Source organism: Cervus canadensis, chromosome 4, assembly GCF_019320065.1.
Source record: "Cervus canadensis isolate Bull #8, Minnesota chromosome 4, ASM1932006v1, whole genome shotgun sequence".
Taxonomy (NCBI): domain Eukaryota; kingdom Metazoa; phylum Chordata; class Mammalia; order Artiodactyla; family Cervidae; genus Cervus; species Cervus canadensis.
This window is the reverse complement of record NC_057389.1, coordinates 58,347,225-58,366,695: the sequence shown is the minus strand read 5'-3', so window position 1 is coordinate 58,366,695 and position 19,471 is coordinate 58,347,225. Positions and strand designations below refer to the sequence as shown.

The 19,471-nt window shown below is 40.8% G+C and overlaps 1 protein-coding gene across 9 annotated transcripts in view; it reads right to left on the bottom strand.

The window, feature by feature from the left end:
• Nucleotides 1-19,471, bottom strand: part of SIL1 (SIL1 nucleotide exchange factor) — a 272,637-nt gene that overhangs the window by 101,227 nt on the left and 151,939 nt on the right. For all 9 annotated transcript variants that reach the window (XM_043465384.1, XM_043465379.1, XM_043465383.1 and 6 more), the window contains 2 exons: nt 15,095-15,215; nt 6,629-6,728 (listed from right to left, as the gene is read on the bottom strand). In XM_043465384.1, the coding sequence (XP_043321319.1) occupies nt 6,629-6,728; nt 15,095-15,215 (221 nt within the window). The remainder of the gene's footprint in view (nt 1-6,628; nt 6,729-15,094; nt 15,216-19,471) is intronic.

Sequence of the window (19,471 nt, the reverse complement as noted above, 5' to 3'; positions counted from 1 at the left end):
TATAACAGCTGATGACATTAGACTTTTTTCATGTGATTATTTGCTATCCACATATTCTCTTTGTGAAATGTTTGTTCAGGTCCTCTTCCCATTTTCAAACTGGTTGTTGGTTTTTACTGTTGAGTCTTGAGTGTTCTTTACATGTTCTAGATAGATGCAAGTCTTTTACCAGACAGTCCTTGCTTTGTACAGATCTCATATGCACCACTTTCAAATACCACAGTTTACATAATATTAGTCTCCCAACTGGAGAAGGCAATGGCATCCCACTCCAGTACTCTTGCCTGGAAAATCCCATGGACGGAGGAGCCTGGTAGGCTGCAGTTCATGGGGTTGCGAAGAGTCAGACATGACTGAGTGACTTCACTTTCACTTTTCACTTTCATGCATTGGAGAAGGAAATGGCAACCCACTCCAGTGTTCTTGCCTGGAGAATCCCAGGGATGGGGTCGCACAGAGTCGGACACGACTGAAGTGACTTAGCAGTAGCAGTAGCAGTCTCCCAACATGACTCAAATTTCAGTTGCCATCATATGTTTAACTGCATTAAGTACCAAATTTGCTGCTAGCTCTTCAGTTCATAAATCATTATGTAAATTATATAAATGCCAATCATGAACAGTTGCTGATCACATTATTTATTTCAAAATTTGTCAGTGAATGGCCACTGTGCACCCATTATGCAATTCATATACAGATGTCAAGTGTGTGGCAGTATAGTTTCCTCAGGATAAAACCATGAAACATTTCATAAGAATGGTTAATGAAAAGATAGAACTGACAACAAAGTTGAAAGCACAGCAAAGAAAAAAAAAGTGGTAACTTTGGCAGTTGAACTATATATTAAACATATATGGAATTACAGATGATGTCATAATTTTTGCTGCAACTATCAAACATAATTTTTAAAATTTGAGAAAAGGGTAGTCTATTATATTTTCCTCTACCTTTATGCACTTCACAGCTCTTTCTTCCCAATGGTCCATGTTTCCTTCTGTTATTATTTCCTTTCTATTTGAAAAATATTCTTTAGTCATTCCTTTAGGCAGGTCTGCTGGTAATAAATTGCTTTAACTTTCTTCTGTGTGAGAGTGTCGTGACTTCCTCCTTTCCACTCCTGAAGGGTATTTTCACTGGCTATAGAATTCTGAGTGAACAGTTTGCTTTTTCACCATTGAAAAATATGTCACATATTTTTGACCTCTGTGATCTCAGATGAAAAAGATGTTACCATTCAAACATTATTGCCTATTGCTAGTATGTGGTTTCTACCTTGCTGCTTTCAAATTGTTTTTCTGTCTTCAGTTTTCAGGTTGACTGTGATGCATAATGGTGTTGATTTCTTTGAATGAATTCTATTCTATTTAGAATTCACTCAGCTTCATGAACCTGTAGGTTTATAACTTTCACCAATTGGGAGAGTTTTCCATCTCTATTTCTTTGACTATTTTCTCAGACCCATATTATTTCTCCTCTCCTTCTGAGACTCTGTTACACAAACCTTGGATTTTCTGTTACAGTCAGTCCTACAGGTCCTTAAGTCACTATTTATTTTTTTCATCTATTTTCTGTTATTTAGATTAACTTTTATCTGCCTTCAAATTCACTGATTCTTTTCTCTCTCATCTCTATTTTACTATTAAGCCTAGGCAGTGATTTTTTTCTTAACTTTCACTTGCATTTTTCACTTTTAAAATGCCATTCTGTTCTTTATATCTTCTATTTCTTTGCTGAGGTTATCATTTGGTTCAAGAGTATACATAATTGCTTGAAGCATTTTTATGATAACTGCCTTAAAATTCTTATTAGATAATACCAACTTATGGGTCATATCACAGTTGGCATCAGTTAACTGTCTTTCCTAAGTCAAGTTTTTATTTTCCTGGTTCTTGGTATCATGAGATACAATTTAGGTAACCTGGGCATTTTGAGTATTATAAGATTCTGAATTCTACTGAATCTTCTTTTTCAGTAGGCAGTCACACTGTTTAAGTTTAATATCTTGGTTCTTGTCTTCTTGTGAGGTTGTGAACCCAAGACAATTTAGTTTTCAGAGAATTTGCAGTGTTATTCTGGTCTCCTTCCTCTGTGTGCCCCCCAGAGCTAATCTAAAATCCTGGGCAGTATTCCACACTGTATTTCCATTCTTAAATCTGCTGTTATGTCTGGTCTGTTTCTCTTGTGGATCACTAAGGAGCATTCCTAGAACATCATTTGCAAAATTCCTTTCTCCATTTTCCTTCCTTCCAAAATCCTACTACCCCTCTCTAGTAAGGAGAAGGAAAAACATCATTTGTCCCAGATGCACACTCAACATTGGGAGTGGAAGTCCTTCCTTGGCCTCTACTGACATCACCCTGGTGGGTTAACTAAAGCACTGCCTTATCACTGCTGATCTAGGGGTAGAAGTTCAGGTTCCTCATTTATCCCCATTAACACCACCCTAGAGTGGAAAGCAGAATGCTGATTCACACTGCCTTGTTCCCTCCAGATGGAGGTTAGAAGTATAGACTCTCCATTGACCACACCCTCTGGCATCGCTGCAGCTAAAGCAAGTGGAAAACTACCTTGATGCTGCCAGCAGGGGACAGACATTCAGGTTCCCATCTTGGCCTCTGCTGACACCATCCCAACAGAAAAAAGCAGACTGCTACACCCCTGTGAGGGGTGAAAATCAGGCTCCACACATGGACTCTGCTGGTACCACAGTAGTGGGAGAAGAGAATAGTCTTCTTTCACTGGGCAGAATGTAGAAATTCAAGCTCTCTGCTCTACACCACGTTGGCTGAGATAGGAGAGCACTGCCTCACACCATGTACTGACACCAGAAGGGGAGCAAGTTCAGGCTCCCCACTCAGATTCTGCCGACACCACTCTGGTGGAGGCAAGAGTATAGCTTTGCTCTACTACACAAACTGGAGCTAGAAATCCAAATTCTACATTTAACTTCTACTGGCACTAAGGGAGGTGGAGAGATTTCCATGGTCTTTGGCTAAAAGAGAATAGGTATTGTCAAAAATATTTTTATTAGGCTGCCCTATTCCTGGTTTTTTCTTATAGAGAGTAGGACCTTCTTAAGGCCTTTTTTCTATCTGTACCTGTTGTCATTTCCATGATATGGGCTTCTCCAGTATCCACTTTGGGATATTTAGAGAGCAAAAAGAAAGGCAAGAAACTCACTCCCATGTTATCCCTCAAATTCCAAGGTCCCTATCTAATCCACCTTCTTCTCACTTTTTAAAAATTTTCTTCTCACCTTTAACATATTTTTATATTTGCTTTTAGTATTATGAAAGCCTTTGGCTGTGTGGATCACAACTGGAAAATTCTTCAAGAGATGGGAATACCAGACCACCTTACCTGCCTCTTGAGAAACCTGTATGCCAGTCAAGAAGCAACAGTTAGAAATGGTCATTGAACAACAAACTCGTTCAAAACTGGGAAAGGAGTACGTCAAGACTGTATATTGTCCCCTTGCTTATTTAAGTTACATGCAGAGTACATCATGCAAAATGGTAGGCTGGATGAAGCTCAAGCTAGAATCAAGATTGCTGGGAGAAATATCAATAATCTCAGATATGCAGATGACACCACCCTAATGGCAGAAAGCAAAGAGGAAACTAAAGAGCCTCTTGAAGGTAAAAGAGGAAAGTGAAAAAAAAAAAAAAAAAAAGAGGAAAGTGAAAAAGCTGGCTTAAAACTCAGCATTCAAAAAAAGAAGTTTATGGCATCCGGTCCCATCACTTCATGGAAAACAGATGGGGAAACAATGGAAACAATCACAGACTTTCTTTTCTTGGGCTCCAAAATCACTGCAGATGGTGACTACAGTCATGAAATTAAAAGAATTTGCTCCTTGGAAGAAAGGCTATGACCAACCAAGACAGCGTATTAAAAAGTAGAAACATCACTTTGCCAACAAAGGTCCATCTAGTCAAAGCTATGGTTTTTCCAGTAGTAAGGTATGGATGAGAGAGTTGGACCATTAAGAAGGCTGAGTGCCGAAGAATTGATGCTTTTAAAATGTGGTGCTGGAGGGAGACTCTTGATAGTCCCTTGGACAGCAAGGAGACCAAACCAGTCAATCCTAAAGGAAATCAATCCTGAAAGTATATTCATTGGAAGGACTGATGCTGAAGATGAAGCTCCAATAGTTTGGCCATCTGATGTGAAGAGCTGACTCATTGGAAAAGACCCTGATGCTGGGAAAGATAGAAGCCAGGAGGAGAAGGGGGCAACAAATGATGAGATGGCTTGATGGCATCACCAACTCAATAGGCATGAGTCTGAGCAAACTCCAGGAGATAGTGAAAGACAGGGAAGTTTGGCACAATGCAGTCCATGGGGTCAGACATGACTTACCAACTGAACAACAAACAACAACAGCAGGAAGAATAGGAAGAAATGAGTCTATTTAATCTTGCCCAGACTCAAAAGTTTAAGGCGGCCATATTTTTAAATGGAACAAATTATAGGATACAGCTGAACAACAGCTGACATGATAAAGCATCAAGCAATCTGTATGGTAATAAGGGGATAAAGAGATCAGATTCAACAACAATGACCCAAATCTGTTGGGTGACACAGAGCTTTTCCATAAAGCAAGGGACTCTGGGAAGGACTGATTCACTTAAATCTAATAAGTTACCAATGGATGTAATGGAATTGATGCCCTTCTCCCCCCAAAAAAATTCATTCAATTGGTAAGATATGACAATATCTCACAGAATTGTCCTTATAAATGGTAAAAGCACATCCTGTACTTGCAAGTCACCATGTAAAAATTTTGTTTAAAGACTGATAAAAAGTATGATGGTATCGGCAGCCAGGAGCTGGAGATATGTAAGAAACTCCCCTACTTCAAGTCGGTTTATTTGCCAGTCCCAGTACACTGGCAGATGGCTGAGTCAGTACAGGAAGGATACAAATGAAAGTGAAAAGAAGACCCCAGGACTCAGTACCTCGGTGAAGAAGCTAACAACCTAAGCACCACAGAAGTAAAGAAAGAGTGTGGAAAAAAAAAAAAAAGAGTGTGGCAGGCATAGGTTAGAGTGGCAGCTGACACAAATCAGATGGAACAGGGGTATCACATTTTGCTGCCATTATTGGGGTCTCCTCTTGCAGAGAGAGAGAATTATTTTTAATTGCAAAAAACAGCAAATGAAAACTTAAATAATCTCTTGCTTTTACACTTAAAAATATTTTTATAATATTCATACTTTTCTATGCTAATTGAATTATGAGATAAGAATACCACTAAAGAGAGTAAAGAGAAGAGACAGGGGTGCGGTAGGTCTTCCATCCACAGAGAAAACATGGAACAAGGGCTGATTTTTATGTTCCCATCTGTCCCATGTGGAGCTCATGGTGAGAGAATGAGTGGGAATGAGCCCAAGCCCTGGTCACAGGAATACCAATCTCTGCTCCAGGCGCCTAGGAATGCACTGCTCTCCTTTGCTGGCCTCACTTCACCAGGTAAGGGATTTGCTTTCCCTCACACCTCTCTACCCCTGCAGTTAATACACACCTGCAGTGGGATATAATTTTATGCATCACCTTCCTTCACCACTACTGCTGCCATCCTGCTACTCACCTTCTTTTATCATGTGTACTCTTCATATTGAGATACAACTTTGGTAAGATGAGTAAAGACATGGAGGCTTGGCCTGTACATTAACACTTCCTCCTGAGGTTCTTTCTGTCTCTCTCTCTCTTACACACACACACAGGTCCATCTGTCTCAGAAATACTTAGTTCTGAAGGATCTAAAGCTTCCTTCACTAACACACAGACTGTCAAGAATCTGATGTTGCCTCTCTAAGATACTGCCAGAATTTTGGGATGAGGGCAGAGATAAGAAAAGCAGAGGGAACTGTGAAGAGGAGGAGGAGGAGGGTGAACAAGGTCTGCAAGGCAGCCACTGGAGGAAGTTCTTTCAAGGACAGGACTCAAGCGGAAATGTTAAGGACTGATTTGTAACACTCTCTGGCTATCACATGACCTCATGATCCATCTAAGAATAAGATTTTGTTCTGATAGGTCAGGATCCACAAACCATCCCAGACATTAGGGACATAGCCAAGGGGCTGTGACTCTGCCTCTTTCTCCTTCTCATTCCCTAATAGCTTGTACATAAATTTAAGAGTTGGAGGAAACCTCAGCCATCTTGTCCCAGCCCCATGTTGTACATTTAAGAGATCTGAGGTCTGGAAAAGGTTTGCTACATGTTCAAAGGACAAGGACTTGGGCTTCTTCCTTCCTGGTCTAGGTCCCATCCTTTAAACTTGTGTCTAACCCAAGTGTAAGTGAGGAGATGTGAGTTCTAACCTCTGTTCCCCTCACTGATGTTTGTGGTAATGCAGAGTATGGCTATCTATGCTCTGTGCTTCAGTTTTCCCGAATATGTAATGGGAAGCTGAATCCTAATGAAACGATGACAGAAATGCTCCCAGAAATTTATTAATAGTCCACAAAGGGTTACTTATTTGGCATTAACTGTTCCTTAAATTATTTTGCAATATTATTGTTATTATTATCTATGTTTATTGCTAAAGCTTTAGGAAACAGTGACTCCCTTTCATGTCATTTTGCAGGATGGTATAAATTCACTATAAGCAATATTACTAACCTGGTCTTCCTTTGAATTTTCCATCTCTGCGCCCTCCTTGAATTTTGCCAGTGCGTCCTTGAGGTCCTGAGATGTATAGGTATTGGTGTTGATGTCCAGCCTGTCCAAAGAGAAGTTGAGAGTCATGAGGCGGGTACCATCTTTCCCAAGAAAGAACACCCCTCTGGACGGCTGGCACTCCAAGGCCAGCTAAGCCAGGCTAACTCACAGCACACTAACCACCTTTGCCATGGGTCAGCCAGAGTCTAACCTTGATGATCTCACCTTGAAGCTAGAGGAGGAAAGAGCTGAAGATGGGGTCACTTTATAAAAGAGGAGAAAATGGCATGAGGCAGACAGAAGCCCACTGTGGACAGAGAGCTCTCAGCCAGTTACTCAGGCAGAAACAAGTCTGAATGTCTGTGCAATGCTGCTCTCTCAAGCAGGTGCCAGAGTAAGACCTCCTGGGGGACAATGGGGCACAGACAGAGGACATAACATGTACCCTATATATAATCTTCCAGGAAGGAGACTAATAGGAACCTGAGCCTCCTCCCACCCAAGTGTGTGCCTAACCTGATTTGACAAGTCAATCTATCTTTACAAAAACAGGCTGAATAAATTCATACCTTTAAGACAAACCCCTGAGCACAGATTATATGCAGGGGGTATGAGTCAACCTGACAAAGGAATGGGTTTGAGATATGAAGAACTAAAACCAAGGCCAGCCACCCTCTGCAGCCAGCCTCCAAGGAAAGGGAAGAAAGGAACCAAGGTGGACATAATGTCAGGAAGCTGGCAGAGACTAGAGTGGTATCTTCAGAAACAGTCCTGGAGCTGATCCAAGCCACAATTGATCTTGACTGGAGAGAAGGCATTTGTGGGGCAGGGGAGTGAAAGGCAGGTTTTGCCACCAGCACTCATTTCAGTTCAGTGAACAGAGGTAAGGAAAAGTGATACATACAAACCGAAGTGTAGAATGTGGACTGTGCATGGCAAGACTGTCCGGCTGGCAGTGAGGGGAGAGGGTGGTCCAGATATCCCTGGAGATATAGCAAAGATGGGGAGGAAGGGGCAAGTGGACCACTCTCTCTGTTCCAGGTGAGATGAGTACCTCAGTCTCATGGCCCAAGATCCTAGCCAGCCTCAGCTCTCATGAAAGGTTCTCAGTCTTTGATTCATCCCAGAGACCCCTTAGAGCCCTCAGAAAAACACTTGATTTCTTTAAATCTCAATCCTCCTAAACTAACTAATAATAGTTAATCATTCCCATTTACAGAGCACTTAACCATGTGTCAGGCACTGTGTCAATCCTTTAAAACTAATATTTCATTCAAACCGTTACCACAGTCCTACCAAATAAGACAGACAACACCTCTCCTGTCAGAGACTCACCCACTGCCAGCTGCAAGAGGATGCCACTGCCTTGATCCTTACCCTGAAGAGGGAGTGAAGTATTTAGGGCTATAACTTTTTAAATTTATTTATTTTTAATTGGGGAATAATTGCTTTGTAATATTGTGTTGGTTTTTGCCAGCCATAGGTACACTATGTCCCCTCACTCTTGAACCTCCCTCCCACATCCCACCCCATCCCACCTCTCTAGGTTGTCACAGAGCACAAGGTTTGAGCTCCCTGCGTCATACAGCAAATCCTCACTGGCTATCTATTTTACATATGGTTGTGTATACATTTCAATGCCTCTCTCTCAATTCATCCCAACCTCTGCAGTCCCCACTGTGTCAACAGGTCTGTTCTCTAATGTCTGTGTTGCCATAGCTGCCCTGCAAATAGGTTCATCAGTACCATTTTTCTAGATTCCACATATATACATTAACATATGATGTTTTTCTCTGACTTACTTCACTCTGTATAATAGGTTCTAGATTCCTCCATCTCATTAGAACTGTATGTGTTCCTTTTATGGCTGAGTAATATTCCATTGTATATAAGTACCACAACTTCTTTATCTATTTATCTACAGACACCTAGGTTGCTTCTGTGTCTGACCTACTGTAAATAGTGCTGCAATAAACATTGGGGTACGTGTGTCTTTTTTGATTACAGTTTCCTCATGGTATATGTACAAGGCTATAAGGAGCAGATTATCTCCTCCTTTCTCCAAGACTTAGGATTAACCCCTAATCCTAAAATGTAGAGATGTCTACATCTCTATTTGCTGTATAAAGTCCCACTCTCCCAGGCCATCCATCATCATCCGCTCTTAGCCCTAGCTACACACACAAATGTACATGTGTGCCTGCATGCACACAGGCACAAGTATCCTCAGCTGGCATTCTCATTTTATTCTTCATTGAGAAAAACAGATGCTATCATCAATAACTCATTCATCTTCCCATCATCCACTCTATATACCAGTTCAGTTCAGTTCAGTTGCTCAGTCGTGTCCAACTCTTTGCGACCCCATGAACTGCAGCACGCCAGGCCTCCCTGTCTATATAACAAAACCTGCACCTAAATCTACATTTTCTGCTTTCCCTACTATTAAAAAGGATGACAGTGTCCCTGCCCCTGTTGAACTCAGGGTAGAGATCCCACTTGCCTTTTCGAAACCTTTAACTCCCATAATTATATGACACTCCCACCTGCCTGCATCATCAGTTTTTCCTTTGGTTGGATTATTCCCATCAGCATACCAACACCCCTTTGACTCCACTTTCTCTAATTATCATGCCATTTCTCCGCTTCTGTTCAGATTAAATAAAACTTTATGAACACATTGTTTTCATTCACTATCCACACTCCTTGAATGCTATTTAGATTGCCATATGCATCAACCTGGATCTTGTTCCCAAAACGCCACTAAAACTGCTCATCAAAATTACCAATAATAAAAAAAAAAAAATTACCAATAATCAATGGTCAAATCCAATGGATTCTTCACTAGTGCTTGTTCCTCAACCACTCAGCAGCATTTACACAGTTCACCCCTCCCTCCTTGAAATACTCTCCTTTCCTAGCTTTTTGTTGCTACATTCTCCGGGATTTTTCCTCTTCCTTGCTCCTTCTCTAACTCTTCTTGCTGGTTCCTTATCTTACCTGAATCCTGTATGCTGGAACACCTCAGAGGTCAGTCTCGAACAATCTTTTCTCTATCTCTACACTCTCCGTGTGTGTCTCAGTCATGTCCAACTCTTTGTGACCCCATGGACTGTAGCCCACCACACTCCTCTATCCACAGAATTCTCCAGGCAAGAATACTGGAGTGGGTTGCCATTCCCTTCTCCAAGGGATCTTCCCAACCCAGGGATTGAACCTGGGTCTCCTGCATTGCAGGCAGATTCTTTACTGTCTGAGCCACCAGGGAAGCCCCTCTAGTATTCCTGCCTGGAGAATTCCATGGACAGAAGAACCTGGTGAGCTATATAGTCCATGGGTCACAAAGAGTCGGACACAACTGAGCAACTAATACTCTCCCCTAGATACTTGAAAATATCTATCAGGCAGTGATGCCTAAAATTACATCTTTGACCCAAACCCCTTCCCCAAGTACCAGCCAGACTCCTGTACAACTACTGATACATCTTGGGTCTTTAACAGCCACCTGAAACTTATTACACCTCCTGACATTTCTCTCCATAAATTTGTCCCCCTCTCAATCTTTTCTATTTCAATATATAGTACCTTCCAGTACCTGGTTATGCAAATCCCAAATGAGGCTTTACCTGAACCCCTACTCCCCTTTTTCCAACCCCTAAATTGTAAAGCTATTGCTGCTGCCTCCAAATTAAATCTTCAATTCATCCACTCTTTGTTATGCACCACAGACTAAGCCACCATTATGTTTTGCCTCACCCACTGAAATGACATTCTAATTGTCTCTTTTCATCTTTTGTCCACCTTCAATCTATCCTCGGTATACATAGCAACTATAATGATCTTGCTAAATTACATTAAATAATTCTCCTACCCAAAATCCTCCAATGGCTCACCATTTCTTTTTTTTGTTTGTTTTTTAATTTTTTTATTAGTTGGAGGCTAATTACTTCACAACATTTCAGTGGGTTTTGTCATACATTGATATGAATCAGCCATAGATTTACACGTATTCCCCATCCCGATCTCCCCTCCCACCTCCCTCTCCACCCGATTCCTCTGGGTCTTCCCAGTGCACCAGGCCCGAGCACTTGTCTGGCTCACCATTTCAGTTCTACTTAATTGAAGAACATTCAACATGCTCCTCAAAATTCCACATAATCGGGCCCCTCACACCTTTCCAATCTCATCTCATATTAGTCTTCTTCCTTCTCCTACCCATTAATCACCCTGATCATTTTCCTTTTTCTTGAACTTGACAAAGCCCTTTCCTTAACAAAGCCAGGAACTTTTCTTGTTTCTTCTGCCTGAAATGCTCTAACTCTAAACCTATAAAATTAACCCCTCGCATGACTAAGTGCCCCTCATCCTTCAGGTCTCAGCCTTTGACAAGGCCTTCTCAAACCATCCTTTCTATTGGGTTGCCCAAAAAGGTTGTTCAGTTAGTCACAAGATGGTACAGAAAAACCTGAATGAACTTTTCGGCCAATCCAACAGCCTCCATCAGGGATTTATTACCTTATTTCTTCCCTAGTATTTATTATAATCTATAATTACCTTACTTGCACACTTATTTCTCTTCTCCTGCTTGCCAGCCTCAATAAAGTTAGCGTCTTGTCTGTTTTATTTACTACTGTATCCCCAATGCCTGGCACACAGGCACTCAATAGGTCTTCTGTGAAATGAATGGTGGAATAAGTAAATGGTCCTGTCCATGGCCCACTCCCTTAACTATTATACCATATTATACTGTGGTAAATGCTCTCAACAGAGCTTCATACATGGCTCAGTGGTTAAGAATCCACCTGTCAATACAGAGACACAGGAGACACAGGTTCAATCCCTGGGTCAAGAAAATCCCCTGGAGGAGGAAATGGCAACGCACTCCAGCATTCTTGCCTGGAAAAATCCATGGACAGAGGAGTTTGGCAGGCTTCAGTCCACGGGCTCACAAAGAGTCAGACAGGACTTAGCAATTAAACACACACAAACAAATACACAACCCAATAAGGGACAACTTGGATGCAGTTTGGTCCTCTAAATGTAAGAGGATGATTCAAAAAGCTGATTGTTCCAAGGCAAAAGATGTACTATGGAGAAAGCTGACAGGGATACAAACTAAAACCAGTGAAGATGGCAATGTCTAACACACAAATACCAGGAGGAAAACCAATTGAGAGTCAACTATACACTGAACTTAGCAACTGCCCAGAGAACCCTCTGGGACAAGTCAGAATAAGGAGACCTCTTGTGGGCTTTAGAGTTCACAGGAACTGTAGCTTTAGGTAGCAGTGTGGCCAGTCACATGTCCAGCAGGACTAGTGGAGAAGCTGCTGTGGATTAGGCGGAATGGACTATCCCATCTCTCTAGCCAGTGTTTCTTAACTTTACAGGATCACCAACTTCTTTGACAGACTGATGGAAAGCTGTGGGTCTTGTTTCTCAAAACGGTTAAGTCAGTAAACAAAATATTGTAACAATTTTGAAAATTAGCCCTGTCCTTTGGTCTCTGTTCCCATTCCAGAACTAAAGAAGCAGGAAGACACTGTGAAGTGGAATTAAAGGAGCACAGAAGGAGGTTCACTGCAAGAGGAGAAAGTCACCACCAGAGACTCGCTGAGCTCGCAGCACTGAACACCCTCAACCACCTTGTCAATGCCTTTGGGCTTCTGTTCAGACAGGTTTGTTGCTAGCTATAAACACTGAGAAGGAAGAAGACATGTCCAGCTTACCCTGGAGGACATTCCAAGGCAGAGCCCTCAGAAACATTTCAAAGGAGAAAAGTAAAGAGGCGGGAGTAGGAATGAATATTCTTCTCTCACGGTGTCTCTACTATAGACCACATAGATGGCTCTGCTTTCTAGTCTAAAAAGACAGGAACAACATGTGAAGCAATAAGTGCTCCTACTGATGATCTATGGCCAGTTATTGGAGAAGTTACTTTCCATAGTGTTAAAACCAACAAATATTAATAAAATAGCACCAAATTAACCAAGTTCCTAACTCAATATTCTTAAACCAGGGGAAAAATAGGTTTCTTATTCAAAAATAAGACTTGGCTTAGATGTGAGAAAAGACTTTCTAAGTACTTTGAAACACTTTCCCTAAGTACTTTGAGACACTGAAAGATGTACATGCATGCTAGAAATGGAGGGATACTGATAGGGGTCACAACAATGACATTTGATTCTTTCTTTAATGGTTCTGAGAAAGTAATCATCATATAACCTGTGTTACTCCAGGTACATGCCTATCTGGAGAGGCAGGGAAAAATAAAGATCTAATCCAGTTTGAGGTGACTATAAGGAGGACAAATAGCTCCTTATTTTACAGATCATAATACAAAGTTGAATTTTTTGACAGTGAAAAATGCCCAAATCTGAATAAGCTATTTTGTGATCTTGTAAGTGCCACATGGACAGGATGGATGACCTTTTGCCAGGTCCCCTTCTGCCTCATCTCTAACTTCAAAATATTGCTAAAATAATAAAAATCCAAGGACTGAGTAACACTAACATTGCTCAATCCATGACTGATTCCCAATACTTACATGAACAGGCATCTCTCAGAAATATTAAGGGACTGGTTACAGACCATCACAAGAAAGTAAATATTGCGATAAAGTAAGTCACATCAATTTTTTGGTGCATAGAAGCTATGTTTACACTATACTGTAGTCTATAAAGTGTGCAACAGCATTATGTCTAAAAAAAGAGTTTACACCTTAATTAAAAAATACTTGACAAGAAAAAAATACATGACAAAAACAATACAAACCAAAAAACCAATTACAATAGTTACATCAAAGATCTAATCAAAGAACTAATCACAGATCACCATAACAAATATAACATTAATGAAAAAGTTTGAAATATATTGTAAGAATTACCAAAATGTGACACAAAGACATGAAGTGAGCAAATGCTGTTGGAAAATGGTAGCAACAGACTTGCTCAACATAGGGTTACCATAAACCTTCAATTTGTGAAAAATGAAGTATCTGAGAAGTGCAACAAAGTGAGGCGCAATAAAATGAGACACGGCCATATTAGAACAGGGACAGGAAACTATTTGTAATAACCAGATAATATTGTGGGCCTTATGGGACGATTTTCCCAACTACTCAACTCTGTCAGTGCAGCAGGAAATCAGTCATGGACAATACATAAATGAATGAACATGGTTATATTCCAATAAAACTTTAATTATGGACGCTGAAATCTGAATTTCACATAATTTTATTCAGTCATGAAACACCTTTTTTTTTCAACCATAAAAAACCATTAACCACCACATAACTTGTGGGTCATACAAAAACAGGCAGTAGTCCCAATATTTTGCCGCAGGCCATAATTTACTGGTCCTTGTGTTAGAAACTTTATGGTTGATATTTATACTGACCTTTCAAACTGCACAATTCCAACAGTCCCTATAACCCCATGCCTCAGCCTCTTTCTCCCTTACACAGGAAAGAGCAAGCAAAGAAAACTTGGTAAGTCAAAAAGAAAAAAGAAAAAAAAAAAACAAAAAACAGAAAAACAGAGACTATGAATTGCCCAAAAGTAAATCAACTAAACTGATTATTAAAAAATAGGCAATTCTTACCACTGAAGAACTTTTATACTATAAGAAAGCCTGTTTTAATATGGAGTAACAAGACGAAAAATTACTATGAATTAAAGACTAAAATGCAATTTTATTGTCCACCAAGGAAGTATTACTGCAAAGCAGAAGGCCTAACAGGCCTGTTTTAATGAATAGATGACTCATCTGTAATCAGCGCATTAACTGTTGGGATTCAAATGGGTGCTCTTAAAGTACTGGGAAAAAAGACTTCATTTTTAAAGCAGGTTAAGCATTCCCCTACAGCCTTTTTTAAAAGGCAAACTATTTCTTTCCAAAGACCATAGAAGTAAACATCCATAAAATCCTGAAATATTTATCACAAATTCTAAGCTATTAAATTTCAAAAATTTTTAAACCCACGTGTATTTGGGCAAGAAATAATACATTAAATGGAACTGATGAACCTACCTGCATGGCAGGGCTAGAGACACAGATGTAAAGAATGGTCACAGGATGGGAAGGAGAGGGTGGGACGAATTGAGAGAGTAGCACTGACATATGTACATGACCACGTATAAAACAGACAACTAGTGGGAAGCTGCTGTACAGCACAGGGAGCTCAGCTAGGTGCTCTGTGACGACCCAGAGAGGTGGGATGGGGGTGGAGGGTGAGTGGGAGGCTCAAGGAAGGAGATTCAAGCAGATGTACAGCAGAAACTAACAACATTGTAAAGCAATTATACTCCAATTAAAAAATTAATTTTAAAAAAGGAACAACAAAAAAAGGAACAATACATTGTCATTACTCTCAGCATTATAGGGTCAATGCTGTCAGTCTTCCAGTCCCCAGGCTTGACACTGTACCTTTTGCCTTTTTTCGACCCTTTCAAATTGGTTTGAAACTTGTCCTCATCTTGGAGTTTCACTTCCCTTGCCCCAGTCTGGAGATTCAGCCGCACATGGGATCCTGCAGGAACAGCCTGACCTAAAAGTCAAGAAGACAGAGAAGGCTTATGAGGTATATGGTACTTGGAGGGACACTGCAACATGAAAAATTCCTTCAAGTGAAGCATACAGCACAAGTTCTCTTGGAATGATCAGGTAAATCCTAAGCATAAAAGAGCAATGATGTAACAAGAATTCAAGTTTTCTCAATTCTGGCAAGATGATAGTGAACTACAAGCTACACCAACCATCGTGCCTCCATCAGAGAACCAAGGAGTCAAGGAATCACCAGGCCAAGACAACTGTTTTCTGTTCCTGCCATTACACTTCAGCAGGGAGTTTCTTTACCTGTGACTAAAAATTAAAAGCCAAGTTGAGTACATAAGTGTATGTGCGTAATGATCCACTTCTAACCTCAAATCCATCCATAAGGCTTCAAGAATTTTTTTTAAAAGGTATGTTCAAGTAGAATGGGAAAACCTTTCTCTGCAGAGGCTCCCTGAGTAAGGTTAAGTCAGGGGTTAAATGAGGCAAGAAGTGAGACCCAGACTGGGGAAAAAGTGAATCCCAAATAGATGGAGTCCTTCATGCAAAGACTCAGACACAGAAACTAACAGGATGTATTCAAGAGGCAAGGAACAGAAGAGGCCAGAAGAACTGGAAGGACTGTGGAGGCTGATATCTTGAAGCACTACTTGAAGCCCAGTTTGGGGTAGGAAAATAAAAGTAATGGCTGAGGAAGTTGGTTCTTCAAAGAGAGGAGGCCAAATCCTGGGAAAAACCACAAAAAACTGATAACTTCTATTCTATTCCTATGATCATGGGCTAAGAGGTAACTTCTTTAGCATTAATCCCATCTCTAAGGGAGTTCCCTGGTGGTCTAGCAGTTAGGATTTGGTGCTTTCACTGCTGTGGCCCCAGGTTCAACCCCTGGCCTGTGATTGAGATCCCAAAGCCATGCATGACAAACAAACAAACAAAAATCCCATCTCCAAATGTATGAAGCTAAGCAGATCATCCTTGATATTCTCTCTACTCTACATCTCCCATATCCAATCAATCTCCCAAATGTGATGTTTTTCCTGCCATGTCTCTCTTGAATTTACATCCTTCTCTCTGTCCTCCCCACCACTGCCCTTAGAACCATCACCATCTCTCTTCCAGACACTGCCAAAGCTTTCCAACTGCCCTCTACTAACTACAATTACCTCCTAATCAAACTACTCTTTACAATGAATGATTTTTTCAAAATACAAATCTGAAGATGTCATTCCCTGACCTCAAACCTTTTAGTGGCTTCCTACTGTTCTTAAGGATGAAAATCCTCACAGTGGTCAATGAGGCCCTTTTTAGTATCTAGCCACTGCCTGCCTCTTCAAACCTGTCCACTCCTCATTCCCCATGCTCTAGGCCACAATGGCCTTTTTCCATTCCATGAAAGGAACCATGCTTCCTCCTACCACAGGGCATTTCACCTGCTGTTCCCTTCACCCAGAACACTCCATCCAACCCCAGCCTCCATCTCTTCATTCTTCCAATCCCAGCTGAGAAGCTGAGAGGCATCCTCTACTTCCCCAGACCAGATCTGGCTGCCCCCCAAAGGCTTTCACAACACCATGACCATTTTTCTTTTTCTTTTTTTTGACCACACTTGACAGATCTTAGTTCTTACACAGCTTGAGGGAGCTTAGTTCTCCCACCAGGGATTAAACCCAGGGCTACAGCATTGAAACCACTGAGTCCTAACTATTGGACCACCAGGGAACTCCTTACCATGACCCCTTTACTCAATCACACTTACCACAATCAATAGTTATATCTTAAGTTTTTTATTTATCTGGCTAGTAAAAATGCTCACAATTTTATTCTCAGGGTCTATCACATATCCAAGCATATGGTAAATCCTCAATAATTATTTGTTAAGTGAAAAATTAAAAATGGAAGTGAGAAAATCCTAGTGTTATCTAGTAGTATGAGGAAATGACAACAAAGATTTTCACTAGGGCAAGTAGATTCATAATAATCAGTAGTCACGTTGATAGTTATTTTTAGGACTAATTTATACTAATACCAGTAATAATAATATCTTGAATTTTCAGACTTTTGATCAAAATTAGAAATAAAAAAGAGAAAAAGTACATGACTTTAAAAGCTCAAGAAAATAACAAGTTAGACTGTGCTAAACTGGCCAAGGAAGAGATTAGGATCTCATGTGAATCAATTTATTTTATTTAGGGAAAATTCCAAAATTACTCCCTTCACATAAGCCACCACAGGGGGCAAGAGCAACCACAATAACATTAACTTAAAATATGGGTTACACTCATTTAAAATACATGAAACCAGCCACGGCAACAGCGGCAGAAGCAACAGAAAACACAGTATTTCAAATGTTTCCATCCCACTGGGAAAAAGGCCAAGTTAGAGAGAAAGTGTGATCTGACCTGCTTCCTTCTAGGGCCTCTGTGAAGGGAGCAGGATACTGGAGAAGAACGGAGCAGAGGCAAAAAGTCACCAGATACACTTAAGGACTGGGAGGTAGAAGAGAAGGGGATAATCAGAAAATAAGACAGGAATCCAGAAAGGCAAAAAGGCCTGCAAAGCCTGCAGTGTCTGTTTCCCTAATACTGGCTCCCTGAGGGGAAAAAATATGAGTGGTAGATTGTATCATTATCACCAGTTCTGTTCCATCCATCCCCTGTGCTGTGTGACCTCACAGTCCCTCCTACTAGTTGGTGTAGTTTCTCACCCTTTGACTTTGGACTTGGCCTGTGACATGCTTTAGTCAGCAGGATGTTAGCAAATGTGCCACAGAGGTTTGAAACGTGTTTGTGTGTTTGGCTTGTCTCGGAATTGTGTATCACTGTGAGAAGAACATGCTCTACAAGCATTCTGATCCAAGAGGGATGAGAGACCCTTGGAGCAGACCTGGACCCAAATTGCAGACTGGAGCTGAGCCCAACCATGGTCAGCCGAGTCTAGCCCATCTGCAGACATGTGAGCAAGAATAAATGACTGGATATCTTTTTTTTTTTTTTTTTTTCAGACTTTTTAATTTTTTTATTAGTTGGAGGCTAATTACTTCACAACATTTCAGTGGGTTTTGTCATACATTGATATGAATCAGCCATAGATTTACACTTATTCCCCATCCCGATCCCCCCTCCCATCTCCCTCTCCACCCGATTCCTCTGGGTCTTCCCAGTGCACCAGGCCGGAGCACTTGTCTCATGCATCCCACCTGGGCTGGTGATCTGTTTCACCATAGATAGTATACATGCTGTTCTTTTGAAACATCCCACCCTCACCTTCTCCCACAGAGTTCAAAAGTCTGTTCTGTATTTCTGTGTCTCTTTTTCTGTTTTGCATATAGGGTTATCGTTACCATCTTTCTAAATTCCATATATATGTGTTAGTATGCTGTAATGTTCTTTATCTTTCTGGCTTACTTCACTCTGTATAATGGGCTCCAGTTTCATTCATCTCATTAGGACTGATTCAAATGAATTCTTTTTGATGGCTGAGTAATATTCCATGGTGTATATGTACCACAGCTTCCTTATCCATTCATCTGCTGATGGGCATCTAGGTTGCTTCCATGTCCTGGCTATTATAAACAGTGCTGCGATGAACATTGGGGTGCACGTGTCTCTTTCAGATCTGGTTTCCTCAGTGTGTATGCCCAGAAGTGGGATTGCTGGGTCATATGGCAGTTCTATTTCCAGTTTTTTTAAGGAATCTCTGCACTGTTCTCCATAGCGGCTGTACTAGTTTGCATTCCCACCAACAGTGTAAGAGGGTTCCCTTTTCTCCACACCCTCTCCAGCATTTATTGCTTGTAGACTTTTGGATAGCAGCCATCCTGACTGGCGTGTAATGGTACCTCATTGTGGTTTTGATTTGCATTTCTCTGATAATGAGTGATGTTGAGCATCTTTTCATGTGTTTGTTAGCCATCTGTATGTCTTCTTGGGAGAAATGTCTGTTTAGTTCTTTGGCCCATTTTTTGATTGGGTCATTTATTTTCCTGGAATTGAGCTGCAGGAGTTGCTTGTATATTTTTGAGATTAATCCTTTGTCTGTTTCTTCATTTGCTATTATTTTCTCCCAATCTGAGGGCTGTCTTTTCACATTACTTATAGTTTCCTTTGTTGTGCAAAAGCTTTTAAGTTTCATTAGGTCCCATTTGTTTAGTTTTGCTTTTATTTCCAATATTCTGGGAGGTGGGTCATGGAGGATCTTGCTGTGATTTATGTCGGAGAGTGTTTTGCCTATGTTCTCCTCTAGGAGTTTTAT